We start from the raw sequence: 17,731 nt of genomic DNA on the forward strand, positions 1-17,731 counted from the left end.
TATGAGAGAGTGAGAGAGAGAGAGAGAGCACACGGGTGAACACACGTGTGTGGCGGGCGTGCAGAGGAAGAAGCCACACGGAGCAGGGAGCCCGATGTGGGGCTCGATCCCAGCATTGTGGGATCATGACCTGAGGGAAAGGCAGATCCTTAACCAACTGAGCCACCCAGGCGCTCCTAGTACCTCACTTAAAAAAAAAAATCACCACAGAAGATTCCATTATTTAAATACTGCATATCGTTCTTCCATTCACTAGTTTGCAGACATACAGACTGTAAATAATCCGCTGCTCTGTGTGGACATATGTTTTCATTTCACTTGGGTAGATTCCTAGGAGTGACATGGCAAGGTCATAGGATAACTCTTCCGTTTTTGCCTTCAGAGCGACTGTCAAGACTGTTTTCCAAAATGGCTGCACCAGGTGGTGTTCCTGCCATCAGTGTACGAGGGCCCCATTTCCCCCACCATTTGTTATTATGAGTCCGTTTGATTATAGCCATCCTTATGGGTGTAAAGTGATCTCTCACTGTGATTTGATTTGCAATTCCCTAATGAATAGTGATGGTAAATGTTTTTCATGGACTTATTGGCCATTTGTACATCTTCATTGGGGGAAACGTCTGTTTGGCTCCTTCCCCTATTTTAAAATTGGATTATTTGTTTTATTGTTGAGAAATTATCTACATACCATAAATTCACCATTTTTAAAGATTTATTTATCTCCGTTAAAGAGAGGGTGAGAGCACATGGGCGCACGCACGAGCTGGGGAGGGGGCAGAGGAAAAGGGAGAGAAATCCTAAAGCAGACTCCCCGCTGAGTGTAGAGCCCCACCTGGGACTCAGTCCCAGGACCCTGAGATCATGACCTCAGCCAAAATAAGAGCTGACTCAGCCACCCAGGCAGCCCATAAAGTCACCCATTTTAAAGTGTATAATATTGGCCACGTTGGGCAACCATCACCACCATCCAGTTTCAAAACATTTTCATCTCCCCCAAGCAACCTTATAGGCAGTAACAGTCACTCCCCTTCTTTCCAGTGGCTAATGATGTTGAACACAGTTGCATGTGCTTGTTGGCTCTTACAATAATCTTCTTTGAAAATATGTGTTTAAATCTTGCCCATTGTCTAGTTGGGATTTTCATCTTTTCATTGTTGAGTTACAACACGTCTTTATATAATCTTTTTTACATTCCTCTTATACATGATTTGCAAAAACTTCCTCTCACTTTGTGAGTTGTCTTTTCACTTTGTTGATGGTGTCCTTTGAAGCACAGAAGTCTTAATTCACGTTTAATTTTGATGATATCCAATATATCTGTTTTCCTGCTGTTGCTTGTGCTTTTGATGTTATAGCTAAAACACTGTTACTAATCCAGGTCATGAGGATTTGTGCCTATTTAAACATTTTATACTGTTATCTCTTACTTACATTTAGCTCTTTAACCTATTTTTGAGTTAATTTTTGCATACGGTATGAGGTAGGGGTCCAACTTCATTCATTTGCGTATGTCTAATGTCCCAGCACCCTTTGTTGATTTCTAGCCTTACAAATTTGTTAAATTGTTTTATGTCTCAGAATTGGGTCTATCTTGGTGAATGTTCCATGTGAGCTTGAGAAGAATATATATTTTGCTGTAATTAGATGAAGTATTCTGTAAATGTAAATTAGATTACGAGATTGACAGTGCTGTCTGGTTCAGCTGTATCTTTACTAATTTTCCATCTGCTGGATCTGTTGATTACTGATAGGGGGATGTTGAGGTCTCTAACCACAATAGTGGATTTATCTACTTCTCCTTTCACTTCTATTAATGTTTGCCTCATGTATTTTGATGTTCCGTTGTTAGGTGTATTCATGTTAAGGATTGTTTTGTCGGAGAATTGGCCCTTTTATCTTTACGTAATGCTCCCTCGTTTTTAATTATTTTTTTAAGATTTTATTTATTTATTTGACAGAGATCACAAGTAGGCAGAGAGGCAGGCAGAGAGTGAGAGGGGGAAGCAGGCTCACCACTGAGCAGGGAGCCTGATGTGGGGCTCAATCCCAGGACCCCAGGACCATGACCTGAGCCGAAGGCAGAGGCTTCAACCCTCTGAGCCACCCAGGTGCCCCTGCTCCCTCTTTTTAAAAATTTTTTTATTTTTTATTAACATATAATGTATTATTAGCCCCAGGGGTACAGGTCTGTGAATCGCCAGGTTTACACATTTCACAGCACTCACCATAGCACATACCCTCCCCAATGTCCATAATCCCACCACCCTCTCCCTATGCCCCTCCCCCTGGCAACCCTCAGTTTGTTTTGTGAGGTTTAGAGTCTCTTATAGTTTGTCTCCCTCCCAATCCCATCGTGTTTCATTTATTCCTTTCCTACCCCCCAAACCCCTCACATTGGCTCTCAACTTCCTCAAATCAGGGAGATCATATGATAGTTGTCTTTCTCTGACTGACTTAAGAGAAATTAACTTTTAAAAATACAATTAGCTTTATAACAAAATCCCCCTTAGGCATTAAACTTCCATAAAACACATCCTTTGCCCCTCATGAGTTATGCTCTTGCTTCAAAAAAGTGAAAAAAAAAACTTAAAAATTTGTTGAAAATTTGTTGAAGATTAGTTGACCGTGGAGTTAAGGGTCCATTTCTGAGCTCTCTATTCTGTTGCATTGATTTATGTGTCTGTTTTTGTGCCAGTACCATACTGTATTGATGATTATAGCTTTGTAATAGAGCTTGAAGTCTGGAATTGTGATGACACCAACTTTGGCTCTCTTTTTCAACATTCCTTTGGCTATTCCGGCAGGTCTTTTCTGGTTCCATATAAATTTTAGGATTATTTGTTCCATTTCTTTGAAAAAAAAAAAAAAAAGATGGGATTTTGATAGGGATTGCATTAAAAGTGTAGATTGATTTAGGTAGTATAGACATTTTCACAATATTTGCTCTTCCAATCCAAGAGCCTGGAACATAATGCTCCCTCTTTATCCCTGATAATTTTCCTTATTCTGATGTCAGGTTTTTCTGAAATTAATATAGCTAATCCAGCTATTTTTAAATGTATCTTTTGTATCCTTTTCCTTTTACTCATTCTATCAATATCTTACATACAATCTACAGTTGAGTCTTGTTTTTTAATCCACTCTGACGGTCTCTGTCTTTTAATTGGCATATCGAGACCATTTATGTTTAAAGTGGTTATTGATATAGTTGCATTCATGTTTACCATGTTTATAACTGTTTTTTGTTTTCATTGTACTTGTTCTTTGTTTCTTTACTACGCCCCTTTCACTGACTTCTCTGGTTTTAGTTAAATATTTTATATGATTTCATTTTATCTTCTCTCTTAGCATATTATACTTCTGGAAAAACTTTAGTGGGTTCCCTAGAGTTTATAATAACCATTTATAACTAATCTAACAGCACTTTTACATTAACACTTTCATTCCATAGGTAGCCTAGGTACCTTAGAACAGTATTCTCAATTCCCCCTTACCTCTTAAAACATTTTTCTCATTCATTTAATTTATCCATAAGGTAAACTAACCCAATATATTGTCTATTACTTTGAACAGTTATCTCTTAGATCCATTAAGACTCAGAAAAAAGAAAGGTTTTCTTTCACTTGTATGTAGTATTCTCTGACACTCTTCCTTTTTTATGTAGATCTAAGTTTCCTTTTCTCTGAAGAACTTCTTTTAACAATTTTTGCAGAGGTGGTCTACTAGTGAAAATTTCCCTCAGTTTTTGTTTGCCTGAGGAAGTATTATTTCTCCCTCCACTTTTTTCTTTCTTTTAAGTCGGCTGCAGTCTGGGCATGAAGCCCAGTGTGGGGCTTCAACTCATGACCCTGAGATCAAGACCCAAGCTGAGATCAAGAGTCAGACTCAATAACCCACTGAGCCACCCAGGTGTCCCTCTCCTCCACTTTAGAAGAATTTTCCCTTTTATTTTTATTGTGGCAAAAAATATAAATAGCTTGAGATCTACCCTCCTAAACAAATTTTAAGTATAAGAAAAGTACGCAAGGGGATTTTTCTCGATTTTCACCAGGAGAACTTGAGTGGGCTTGTGGATGCAAAACCCACAAAAGTATTGAGATCCCAAGACTGGGTCACTGGGAGTTTTTAACTGTCTAGCTAGTCCACACTTAGACTCTTAAAATTCATCAAAATTAGCATTTGAGTGTTGCTACTAGTTACTGGCTCCAGTGGCTTCTCTTTCAAGAAAGCGGATCTCTGTTTTTTTTTTTTAAAGATTTTATTTATTTATTTGACAGAGAGAAATCACAAGTAGATGGAGAGGCAGGCAGAGAGAGAGAGAGGGAAGCAGGCTCTCCGCCGAGCAGAGAGCCCGATGCAGGACTCGATCCCAGGACTCTGAGATCATGACCTGAGCTGAAGGCAGCGGCTCAACCCACTGAGCCACCCAGGCGCCCCCGGATCTCTGTTTTAATTCTCAATATTTACTGGTTCTTCCAGATTTGGGGGGGGGGCATTGTTTTCCCTGTGATCTCAGTTCCCAGTGGATCTAAGGAAAGTCATTGATTTTCAGATAGTTCAGTGTTTTTTCTTGTGAGAATAGTAATGATGCCCTCCAAACTCTTTACATGTTAGAGCTGAAACCAGAAGTCTTTCAGTGATTTTTTTTAAATTCGTTTTTTGGCAATTGCAATGAGACTTTCCATATATGTATGTGTGTGTGTGTGTGTGTGTGTATCTATATCTATATACATACATACACATATATATAAAATATATGGAAGATATATAAGATATATATATCTTATCAGCATCTCCTTTATATTCACACTAACTTAATTCTAGTGAGATATACTAATGTTACTGCTAGTGTAGCTTTGTATCCTCTTCCCTTTTTGGGGCTACTATTATATGTATTACATCTCTATGCTACAAACCCAGTAATGTTGCTATAAATATTATTTTACATAATTTTATGTGTATTAATGAAACTGAGAAAGGTGAACAAGGATCTGTTCCATTAACATTCTTACTTACTATGTGTTTATCTTTCTTTTTTAAAAAAAGATTTTATTTATTTATTTCACAGATAGAGATCACAAGTAGGCAGAGAGGCAGGCAGAGACAGAGGAGGAAGCAGGCTCCCCACTGAGCAGAGAGCCGATGCGGGGCTCGGTCCCAGGTCCCTGGGATCATGACCTGAGCTGAAGGCAGAAGCTTAAGCCACTGAGCCACCCAGGTGCCCCTATCTTTATTTCTTCCCGAGGATTTGAGTTACTCTCTGATAACATATCTTTCCTCCAATAGAGCTTTCCACCCACCTCCACTGTGCTATGGTTGTGAAATATATCACATTTCTCTATGTTACAGGCTCCATAATATGGGTATATAATATTGCTTTATATGTTTGTTTTTTATATTAGGTAAGACAAAAAAGAGAAACAGGTATTTGTACTGTCTTTCATAATTGCATGATTACCTTTGCTGGTTCTCTGTTTTCTGTGTGGTTTTGAATTTACATCTGCATTAACTTGATTTTATCATCTAATTTTCATATTTCTTGTAAGGTGGGTCTTCCAGCAAAGAATTCTCTGTTTTTGTTTATTGGGGAATGTTTTTTTCCCACCTACATTTTTGAAAGATAGTTTGGATGAATATAGAATTCTTGGTGGGCAGTTTTGTTTCTTTACCTTGAATATGTCATTTCACTACCTCTGCACCCTTATTAACTCTGAGGAGATATTAGTGGTTATAATCTTCTTCAGGTTCCCTAGCCCACGATGAGCTGTTTTTCTCATTCTCATTTTCAGATTTTCTTTTTGTTTTTGTCTCTCAGCATCTTTACTATAATTTGTACATGAATCTTCTTGTATCTCTCCTACCTGGCATTCATTGAGCTTTTTGGTTATGTACATTAGCATTTTCCTCAAGTTTAGGAAGTTTTCAGTCTGAAATGGATTCATTTTTCTTTATTCATCTCCCCCCCCCTCTGTTTTCTCAGATTACATTAGCTCTATGACTCTATCATTAAAGTCACTGATTCTTTTGCCAGTTCACACCTACTCTACCAGCAAATTTTAAAATTTCAGTTATTGTACTTTTTATCCCTGGAATTTCCATTTGGTTCTTTTTTTTTTTTTTTTCTCCTGTAATTTCTCTACTAATACTCTCTGGTGAGACTATCATTGTAGCTTCCATTAATTCTTTAGGCATAGTTTTCTTTTGTTATTTTTTAAAAAGATTTTATTTATTTATTTGACAGAGAAGGATCACAAGTAGGCAGAGAGAGAGGAGGAAGCAGGCTCCCTGCTGAGCAGAGAGCCTGATGCAGGGATTGATCCCAGGACGCCGAGATCATGACCTGAGCTGAAGGCAGAGGCTTAACCCACTGAGCCACTCAGGCGCCCCAAACAATCCCTTTTACATCTCTTGGCCCATGTTTCCCCGAGTTTCCTGCTGAGCTGTCTGCGCCAATTCCGCGTATCCTCCCACTGCCGGCTCTGCTAATTTCCAGCTGATTGCGCTCATGTTTCTGACCATTCCCTAGGGGCATAAATGATCTGTCATCTGACCCAATGACGTTCAGGCAGGTGTAGTTTTTTTTTTTTTAAGATTTTATTTATTTATTTGACAGAGAGAGACACGGTGAGAGAGGGAACACAAGCAGGGGGAGTGGGAGAGGGAGAAGCAGGCTCCCCCATGAGCAGGGAGCCCGATGCGGGGCTTGATCCCAGGACCCGCCGAAGGCAGACGCTTAATGACTGCGCCACCAAGGCGTCCCTGGGCAGGGGTAGTTTTTGAGACCGGTCTTCGATGCTTGTTTTGACCCTTCTTGGCTGTCTCTTTGGGTCTCTCTCACCACCTAACTGGCCCAGGATTTAGATTCCTGCTCTTAATTAAGAGGAACTGCCAGCAACCTCTCATTTACTCACCACCAAAATCTTCCTTGTTCTTGCAAGAGCCTTTAGGTTTGGGTTTCCCCCACATTTTTTTTCTTTTTTCCTTTTTTTTTTTTTTTAAATAGGCTCTACCCCCAATGTGGGGCTCAAGCTCCTGACCCGCCCCCCTCCCCTCCCATCAAGAGTCACATGATCTACCCATGGAGCCAGCCAGGTATCCCTCCCCACACTCTTTCTCAACTAAAACCAGTTCCTCTGGGGGAGAGCTTCAGAACTCTCTGGTCCTATAGGCTGCCTTCCTCCCTGGGCAAAATCTTTGTGCCGGCTGGCCTCTAGTCTTCTCTGCTTGCCTCTCCCAGCACAGAAGCTCTGCCCAACAAGTGAGTGGGGTGAGAGTATTGGGCCCCAGTGTTTCCAGCCTGCCTGGGGTTGAGCCTCCTCCCTATGTGTGTGTAGGGGGTTGGGGTGCTGAGTAGAGAAGGGAGCCTCCGACCTCTCAGCCACACTGGCCAGGAATTGGCTTCTTCAGGTGTAGGAATTAAATGAGATAATGTGTACAGAGGAACCAGCAGCTAGCACAAGGTAGTTGTTAACACTCCTTATTTCTACCTTTATTCATGGGCTTCCAGCTCCTAGTTGCTCTTTAGGAGAAAGGTATGCGGTATTTCCAGCAGACAAAAAACAGATAAAATCAGGTCCCCCCAGGTGGCCACCAATCAGCGTAAGAAACAAAGTCGGCTGCAGTTGGAGACCCGTGTGTGCTCTCCTAGTTCCTGCTCCTCCCTCCCATGCCACAGGGAACCGCAGTCCTGAATTTGGTTTTATCATTTCTAGGAATCTTTTCATCCTTTACTACTTACTTCAGTAAAGAAGCAGAAAAGATCCAGAAGCATTCTTCTGTGGCGGATACGTAAACATCCTGTGTGTATGAAAGCAAATTTCTTAGTAACAATATAAAGAGATTTCCCCCTCTTATCCTTTTAATCTGAGAACAATTCCAGAAAGAAATGGTGTGCCTCCAGGAGCAGACTTGTGTAGTGTTCAGAGAAGTTTCTGTTTTAACTCTGCGCGTCCAAACGTCACTGATTATATTTTCCCACGTTAGGAATTTAATTTTATAAGTAACAGTTCAGATTCCTTCAAACGTTATGATTTCAAGTTAATCTAGAGGTTCTCGACTTTGGGGGAGATTATCATATCATTTATCATATCATTATCATATCATTTTGGTTAGTGATGTTTTTTGAGAGTCTTACAGTATCCCTTGAGATGATAGAACTGAATTTTGGTCTCACCTTTAATTTGCCTGTAAGGGGTAAAAATTAAATTGAAGTGCTTGGGGGTTTCCCCCAGATGTGCTTCTAATATAATCTCAACTCTGTTACAGCCGTCTTGTGATTCATGCCGCCTAGTAGAGACAAGGCATAGTCGAATGAAATTTACAGAAATTTCAGTCTAAAGTCCTGTTTTATTATCTTTTTTAAAAAATATTGATTTACTTGGAGAGAGAGAAGGTGAGTGGGGGATGAAGGGCAGAGGGAGTGAGAAAGAGAGAGAGAAACAAACTTTAGCACTCACGGCTGAGCGTGAAGCCCAATGTGGGCCTCCATCTCATGACCTGAGCCGAAATCAAGTCGTACACTTAACCGACTGAGCCCCCAGGCACCCTTAGATTCCCGTTTTTGATCAAGGTGTCAGCTGAAACAAGGACACGAGTGGATTTCTGTTCTTTCCCGGCCACATCCGTTGGTGATTAGACACTGGAAAATCACTCCCGGCAGAGCAGGCCAGTCAGTTGAACTTCTCCCCTGCAGCCTGCAGGTGGCAGTATCATACCAGTGATGCGCCTGCCATTCGGCCAAGAGCTACAGCTTTAAAATTCATGGCGTGTGTTGGCACCTTGTTAAAAATGCAGTAACATATTATCTGAATATGGGTATAGAAGCAGACCCCAACTTTGATGTGTCCCCATATTTACATATATTTGAATGACGGCCCCAGTCTTTTGTTAACCCCTGGCTGAGGTCTTTTGGGATTTCCCCTCTCTCTCCCCTTCAGGCTTCTTACTTTAGCTCTTGTTTCTTCCTGGGAATAAGCTCTCCCTTACAAAAATACCCACTTCTCTCCTGTGCTTTGGTGTGGCTCCTCTCCTTTTCATGAGGGAAAGGGACCCGGATTGAAAGAGAGAGCGAGAGAGGGGAGAGTGAGCCCTCAGACAGGTCTGAACTGTACTTCTGTCTCCATTGCAATGACAGACACCACTGTGTCACCACTGTGCCCTTTTCCTCTTGTTAGCTGTCACTCTGTTTACCCTGTTGTCAGCAATGAAGACTTCGAGAAAAACCCAGAGTTGTGTTATGTACTTGCTTCGGGGACTAGGAGCCTAGGGAACATTCTGAGACTGGGTTCGGTTCTGTCTGTGCCTTTGAGGAACCAGGGAAGGGAGTGAGTGAAACCGATCACAAATAAAAAGTGATGGCAATGAAAGAGTCTCTTCCCAGGGAGCAGGGACTAGGTGAGTGAAAAAGCTCCTTGGGCCTCACTTCCCCCTTTCCAGTGATTTCCATGAAAGGGGGGTGAGCAGGAGGGTGTGGGTGTGTTGTGGGGGAATATCTGATCCTTTTCCAGCTGTTCTCATCATTCAGAGTAGAAATCTAGGCAGAGGTTCCACAGAAACACTCTTATATGATATGGTTATGAGCTCTGTAGAGATATCAGAAGGTAAGATAGTTTTCTGGGGCCTTCCAGCCTAAGCCAGAGCATCCCAGAGCCCCATTCACTCTGCGTTCTGTGAGATCAAGGTTTTGTTGAGTCTAAGACAACACTGATACATTGACAACTGCTTCTCTTGTGTCACATCACTCGTACAGAACATGTGAAGCTTGAAAAACAAGCCTCAACCCATTGACATTTCCAACAGGCTGTGTAGAACTAAAAACCACGTTTAGCTTGTTCTTCGGTACAATATAAATTTGAGTCTTTTTTTTTAAGATTTTATTTATTTATTTGACAGAGAGAGACTACAAGTAGACAGAGAGGCAGGCAGAGAGAGAGAAAGAGAGGGAAGCAGGCTCCCTGCTGAGCAGAGAGCCCCATGCGGGACTCGATCCCAGGACCCTGAGATCATGACCTGAGCCGAAGGCAGCGGCTTAACCCACTGAGCTACCCAGGCGCCCATAAATTTGAGTCTTAACATTTTTGTATAATGACATTAATTTGTGGACTAAGTTTATTTGGCTTAGTAAAATGAGTCTTGCAGGATCTAGTTATTGTAATGGGCAGCAGCTTTTTAAAGACAGTTTTATTCTTCTGTTGCACAGTAAAATGTTCATTTCCTCCCAGTAGCCGATGAACTCATATTAAATTGAAAAATTAAAAGAAAAGCCTCTTTCATAATATTCAGCAAGCCTAAAAGTTAAAATGCTGCATGGAAAGTAATAACAGAGTACATGTTAGTATTTGCTTTTAATTGTCACAAGCCTTTTATCAATTAGAGGAGAACATTGAGGACAGGGGACTTATTTAGTCATGAAAAGAAAAAATAAGACTTGTTTACCAAATTGAAAAGAAATTAGGAAAGTGATTTTCTCTAAATTACATTTCTACTCAAATGCACTCTCCAAATTCAAGTTATTTTCCTAATTATATTTTATATGCAATGAATTTTTAAACCTCTTTGTGCACTTTATGCTCCTGGTTGGAAATTTAACATCAATTGAGTTTCCATTAAGCTGGAAATCACAGCTTAATGGTAGTTTCTAAAGATGTGATTTTAGCAAGGTATTTGCCTTGGCACAGTAATATAGTAATACAAATGCATTTACAAACTACTTTAAAGTTTACAAAATACTTTTCTAACACAGGGGCATGTGGTGTCATGGAAAGACCGGAGGGTTTGACTTCAGACCGGGGCTTGAACCCCAACTCAGCCATTTACTTCCGATTACTCACTCTTCCTGAGTCTCAGCTTTTTCATCTGTAAAATGAGGATAACACCTGGGTTGAAGGGCTGTTGCGCATATTAAAGAGGATTAAATGCATGTGAAAACCTCACGCTCACCGTGAAACAGACCCCAATGGTGAATCTTCAGAATCTTAGTGGGAAGTAGGTTTAATTTCTGTTTTACAGATGAGTCAGCTGACGCCAGGTAACGAACATGATCCAGGGTCCCCAGCCCTGTTTTATGACTCCAGGTCCAGGGCACTCCATCCTCCCAGGAGCTTCTGGGGCAAGTTGGCAAAAATGGATACAACCCCCCGCGTGGCTTTTCAGGCTTGACCATTCAGAGGTGACCCTGCTTCCGTGAAGGCAGTGATTCCCAGCCCGTTTTCCCTCTGACATACATGACCCTGCGTGGCTCCGGGTCCCCGGGGCATTAGCTGAAACCCATCCCTTCTTCTCCCACTCTCAAAAGCCCAAGGAGGTCGTGTGTCCACGAAGAGGGGTAACGCAATCCACCCCATCCCCACGCCCACCCCACCCCCCAGTGTTTTACTGCGACCCGTGGGAGGCTAGAAAGCACAGGCTCGAGTTTGCGGGAAGTCGGGGGTTCCTGAGCAGAAAGTGACAGGGTCAGAGCAGCGGTCTGCAGGACGGCTGGGAAGCCAGAAGAAGCCGGGGATCTGGATCAGTCTCAAGTTTATCCCTTTCCATTCGCTGATGGGACGTGCACGCGCAAGCAAGGAGGCAGAAGGGGCCAAGTCAGAAGCCAAAGTTTCAGAACATGCTGTCCCGTAGGCGGGGGTCCTTATTTAGTTTTATTTTGCACAAATGAATATTAAAATGATCTTACAGCCCCAGGACTCAGTATCACGTCGCTGTAAAGGAGACCATCCAGATGGTGCAAAAAGGCAGAAAGAAAAAGCTCACGCTTACAGGGCAGAGTTCGTAACATACAAATAGTCTTTTTCTTTTAACCAAGTTGCCGCCTTCTGGGACTGTCTGTATAGCCTGCTGCACTGGTTTCAGATCCCAGGCTAAGTGACTTGGTGATTAGTCACACACACGTGCAGCTATCTGAGTTTTGAACTTGATTCTGAACATTACAAGTGGGTGCCCGGTGATAGGGGGTGTGCAGTGAGTTCTGGCCTTGGCAACTGACCAGCCAATAAGTAGAATGTTTGAAGTGACTAAAACCATACGTTGACACCATCTGATAGACTGTATGTCCCATGTCCGTGGGGGCAGACTCCTTAGGGGCAGGGGTTTTGTTTTGTTCATGGCTGTATCCCCAGCTGTACCCCTGTTACTTAGTAGCTGTCAGTAAGTGATTGTTGGGTGAGCAGAGTGGCTCACGGCAGGAGCCCCAGTGCTAGGCTGAGTAAAGGTTTACTGAATGGAGTTGAGGTGAATCAGACACTATTTGGATTAATGAAACTTGATTTCTCTTTGGATTCATATTGTGCGAAACACAGGAAAACAGTGTTTGGTTGCTAGTTCTGTACTTGGAACACGAAGCAGTTAACGAGACCATGGTCATTCTTTTGCTAGTGATGATCTGGAACAGTTCATGGAAAGCCAAGGTGCATCCAGCCCAGGGATCCTCATTTTAACAACCAGCCTCAGCAAACCGTTCATGCGACTGGAAAAGTACGTTACTCTCTTACAGGAGTTGGAACGGCACATGGAGGTAAGGCAAGGCAAGGTATGGGCCTCTGCTCCGAAGGAAGCAGCCAGTCTTCCTCCAGACTAACCTCACTTAGGAATTCAGGAAAAGCCTTGGTTTCCCATTTTCCTCCTGCTGGGCATCTAGCTTCCTCCTTAATGCAGGGAAGTAAAAAGGGGACCTTCTTTCCCTGCCCCCCCCCGAAGGTTTTCTTATTTTTACTTCTTTTTTTTTTAATTTTTAAAGAAAATTTTATTTCTTTTCATTATTATTTTTACTTCTTTATTTTTTCCACTTTTATTCGGGTATAAATAAAAACTGCATATGTGTAGGTTGTACAATGTGGTTTTTTTAAGTGTACAGTGGGGTGGCTTAATATACGTAGAGATTATGAGATCATTATCACGAGCAAGTTAATTTGCACCTCCATCACCTTACGGAGTCATTAATTTTTTTTTATGATGAGATCACTTCAGATATACTGTCAGTGAATTTCAAGTACAATACGGCACTATAGACTAGAACCACCGTGCTGCATGTTAGAGCCCCAGAATTTATTCATCTTGCAACCGAAAGGTCCTCGTCCTTCACTACTAAATGTTCATGATCATTCTCCCTCCCAGCCTCGGTGCTACTGCTTCTCTCAAGTTGACTTGGGTTTTCCTCCTCTGTAGATGGTGGTTCAGTCAAAATTGACCAAGATAGTCTGCTGTTCTGGTATATGAACCACCTGATCTGGGGAGATAAACAAAGCAAAACACCAGAAAATATAAATACCACTTTCACTATAGACAGGGATAAATATCTCAATCATTGAGCTTTCTGACTCTGGATTATGCTGGAACATTCTGGAATTTCCTTAAAGATTCGAAAATGGGTCCAGGATTAGTTTATCTGTCTGTGTATCCTTAGACCAGCATCAACGTTCCCTCACATTTGTGTTTATCAACTTAAGAGTTGATTGGCAACAGCTGTGGCATAGCTGTAATCTTTTCTGAATACTAAGATTTGCAGTGAGGCCTGATCATGGAATACTGTTTCAGCAAGAGGCCAGATCCTTTCATTAAAAACCAAGCAACAAGGATAGGTTCTAGAATCATCCTCACGCCATCGAGCATGGGTGTTTGAGGTGTGGGTAGGAGAGGAGGGCTCTCTGAGGGAGGCTGCATTTACCCTAGTTGCTCTTCCTGTGTCTGGGGAAAGGTTTTGAGGTTTTAAAGGGTTTGATTATCTTTAAAGAGAAAGGTTGCACGCTGCCGGTCTTGTCAGCATTTGGAAGGATTGAAAGCAAAACCACATTCTCAGGTTATTTGACCTGCCGGAAAGCTAGAGGCAGTGGGGAGCTAGTGAGTAAAGCCTGCCGGCATGAAATTTCAGTTAGGGCTTGGGAAGGTGTTGACCTCTGGATGCCTTTCCAAAAGCTAAAGCAGTTTGCCGGACCGTTTGAGGTTTGCCCCTCCTTGCTTATCGCAAAAATCCAGAAACCAGTGGCCTCCGTTTCTGTTACTGCTCAATGCTGGAGTACTAATGCACCCTCAGTTTGAGGCGAAGAATCCCCAGCACCCCCCCCCTGCCGGCCCACTGCCTGGGTCCTCTGTCTTGGGCTTCCTTGAGTTGCTGCTGCTCACCTGCCTTTGGCTGCCTTCTGCTTCCCACCATCAGCTAACTCTCAGTCTCCGCGCCGGCTCGCCACCCGGTGAGATGCTCTCTCCGGACCTGGGGCTGTTGGCTCTGTGTTTTCTTACTGAAGGCCAGTGGAGCAGCAGATTTTGTCCTTCCATTATCCCAGCTGAATCCCAGAGGTGAGGTGGACATCTGGCCCCACGTCAGGTCTGTAGCCTCCCCAGAAATCTCCCCTTTCCCTTCAGGAGCAGTCCTCAAAGCCGCTCTTGAACCTGCCCACTTGCCAGGGTCGTTAGCACCACGGGACCGCGGACCGTAGATAGCACAGTGGTACGAGACCTGCCATTTCGATCCCGTCTGCCGTGCTGAGCCTGCTGAGGGAGAGTGCCGGCATTTTAGGAAACGAGATGGGATTGATTTTTCTCTACGCACCACTCGGTTCCCACCTCTTACCATGTATTAACAACATGGCCTGATGATGCCTCCCCTGCGCCCGGCTGCTGATTAGTTATTATCTAAAGTCTCCGGAACCACATGAACGATGTCGTTGCCAAGTCCTTGATGTGCCATCAGCTGTCTTTGTTTCTTGGTCACCTGGTCATTGGAGGCGCTGAGATGCCAAGTGCTCAAGTGATATTTAAATTAGCCTCCAGTAAAATGGGCTTCCTTCCTTTGGCTTTTATCACGCGTGTAGATTCCTGTTACCATTTGCTGTCTCCCGGCGGCCACACCCTCCTGCCACCCCTGACCCCTGACCACGGCTGATCTGTTCTCCTTTAATACTGATTTTACAATGTATTCCTTTACTAGGACACACATCCGGATCACCAGGATATTCTGAAAGCAATCATAGCCTTCAAAACGCTCATGGTAGGCGATGCTCTCACATTCTCATTCTCCATTTTGTATGCTTTGTTCCTAAAAAAGTGACTTGGGTGGAACGTTTATTTCCTCATGCAAAGGTCTGTAGAGTGGAAACAATAAGCTTCAGTGACAGTATCGCAGTGATTGCTTCATTTAATTTTGTCTTCCAAAAAATCAGGCTCACCTATGAAAGGTTGCCAGGCTGAGGGCATAAAGAGCTCACATTTGAAGTCTCTGCCACATTAAGCATTGCTGTGTAGGTGGGGGGTTTCCTTTTGTCTCTTTGTCTTTACCCCCATGTCGTTCACCTTATGTCTGTGTAGCTTGTCATTCGCTGATCGGCGTCAGTACTGGATTCATCTATCTAAGCCGAAAGGTGTGAGTTTATTCTTTGCATATGAAAAAGAAATCCTGCATCAAATATAAAAGGAGAAAACCTACTAAGATCCAGTTGCTTTATAGAGATTGCTATCAGAGCTCCCTGTAATCTTACATCTTGAGCCTGATGGTTAATGTCTCCTTGAACCCACTGATGTAAAACCACTTGGTGGCATTTTAGGAGAAGAGATGGAGTTTACTGGGCGATTGATTGATAGGGTTTAGCTTCATTTTTTTAAAGATCTTTTTATTTGTTTGAGAGTGAGCAAGCACAGGCGGGAGGGGCAGAGGGAAGATGAGAGAGAACCTCAAGCAGACCGCACTGAGCATGAAGCCAGATGCGGGACTCGATCTCACGACCCTGAGATCATGACCTGAGCCAAAACCCAGAGCTGGATGCTTAACCAACTGTGCCACCCAGGCATCCCAAGTTGAGCTTTATTGTAGACATTTCCATGGCATTCCAAGTGGTTGGGATCCGTGGTTAGTTAGGATTCTTGCTATAAGCTTGTGATGCGACATTCACCGTCGCCTCATTTTTATTGCTGTCGCAAGATCAGTGCCTGGCGTGACCACAGGTAAACAGCAAGTCGAAAACCAGAATAAGGTATTAGGTTAAAATTGCTATGGTCAGGGCACCTACGGAACTTAGTTCAGTCTTAAGCGTCTGCCTTGGGGGCTCAGGTCACAATGCTGGGGTCCTGGGATCGAGCCCCACATCGGGCTCCCTGCTCAGCAGGAAGCCTGCTTCTCCCTCTCCCACTCCCCCTGCTTGTGTTCTCTTTCTTGATGTCTCTCTCTCTGTGTCAAATAAACAAAAAGTCTTTGAAAATATTTTTTAAAAAATTGCTGTTGCCACAGGTCGGAAACAGTTACATGACTCGACTGAAACGAACAGCCCACTGAAACCTTTGGCATTTACCACTCTTTGTGTCCCCTTTATTTTGTCCTATAGCGAATGTAACATTCCTTTTTGAACGAATACTCTTTCTTTCTGACCAGTTCCCCAGTACAGATGCTTCAGAAATGTGTGCAGAGTGAACCGATGTCTTCCAGTTTCCACGTAGCTGAAAGGGACAGCAGAGATTTTATAGAAAACACACCCCCCAAAACGATGACATTTATTTGGAAACAGTAACATAACTAACCATATGCTCATTTTCATATTCAACTTGGAATGATACCCTAAGAAATAACTTCACATGTATTCATATCCCACATATTGTTTCCGGGCTTGTATTTCCAGTTTGTATGTGTAAAATTCAGTTGTATCTCTTTTTCACAGTTCTCTTAGGAATGAAAATTAACTTAGTATGTTACCCCCACCCCAGTCTCCTGCTAGTCCCTAAAGTATAGGGCTGTGCCACAGTAAATGAAATCGCTCGTACATGAGATAAATGCATGGCCCCTGCTACCACACTATCTTCATCTTTTGGCAAAAGTAGCTCTTTCTCACAAAACATTTGGTTAGAGAGTTAGGATAGTGGATCTTTCTGTCCAGCTGAGGAATAGGGACTCGGTGGAAATCTGGAAGTCCAAAGCTTCATCTCACTTTGGTCTGGATTTTGGTCTGTTTTGTGGGAGTTCCTGTTCCATTGTGTTCTCCTTTGGTTCCGTAGGGGCAGTGCCAAGATCTAAGAAAGAGAAAACAGCTGGAGTTGCAAATACTTTCTGAGCCTATCCAGGCCTGGGAAGGAGAGAGTATTAAAACCTTGGGAAATGTGCTGTTTATGTCCCAAGTAATGGTGCAGTATGGAACATGCGAGGTAAGACATCTCAAACCCCAATGCCCTTGCTTCCACCTTTCTTTTTTTTTCCCCCTTTGATTTGGCCTTCCATCAAGGTCAAGTGCTTGAACGTTCCAAGAAACTGAGCAGTCCTTCCTTGCCCGGCACTCTGGTAGGTAGAGAAGGTGCGATGATCCTTGCCTTTAAGGAATGTCTTGGAAACAGGTGGACGGGCGCTGCGGCTAGCGACCAGACCCAGGGCGTCAGCGTAGGGTGTGCGGTCTTCACGGTGCATTGCACAGACGTTCAGAGGGGGGGAGAGCGAGCAGACCTTCCGGAGCTAGCACCGGAGGAGGGGGGCCATGAAGGCAAAAGGCGGGGATCCCATGAAGGAGAGGCCGTTCTTAGCTCAGGAGAGAACAGGAGCGTGGCCTTGTGCCGAGGTAGGTAAGCAGCAGAGGAGGCATGCTGGGAGAAGGAAGGAGTTGGGGTGAGACGAGAGGCGGCTTTTGAGAGCCCCAGGCGGCGGGGAGTAGCCATTCAGGTCCACCCAGTGGGCCGTGGAGGGGGCGGGGCCTGCTAGAGGGTCAAGTTGTATAGAAATGCCACGAAGGGGGTGTCGATGATACATAATCCAGAGGGGAGGGGGCTGGCC

The 17,731-nt window shown here is 43.4% G+C and overlaps 1 protein-coding gene across 10 annotated transcripts in view; it reads left to right on the forward strand.

The window, feature by feature from the left end:
• Positions 1–17,731, forward strand: part of ARHGEF6 (Rac/Cdc42 guanine nucleotide exchange factor 6) — a 128,631-nt gene that overhangs the window by 95,184 nt on the left and 15,716 nt on the right. For all 10 annotated transcript variants that reach the window (XM_082717606.1, XM_082717612.1, XM_082717609.1 and 7 more), the window contains 3 exons: positions 12,370–12,508; positions 14,918–14,977; positions 16,969–17,115. In XM_082717606.1, the coding sequence (XP_082573732.1) occupies positions 12,370–12,508; positions 14,918–14,977; positions 16,969–17,115 (346 nt within the window). The remainder of the gene's footprint in view (positions 1–12,369; positions 12,509–14,917; positions 14,978–16,968; positions 17,116–17,731) is intronic.

This window comes from Mustela nivalis (assembly GCF_964662115.1).
Source record: "Mustela nivalis genome assembly, chromosome: X".
Taxonomy (NCBI): domain Eukaryota; kingdom Metazoa; phylum Chordata; class Mammalia; order Carnivora; family Mustelidae; genus Mustela; species Mustela nivalis.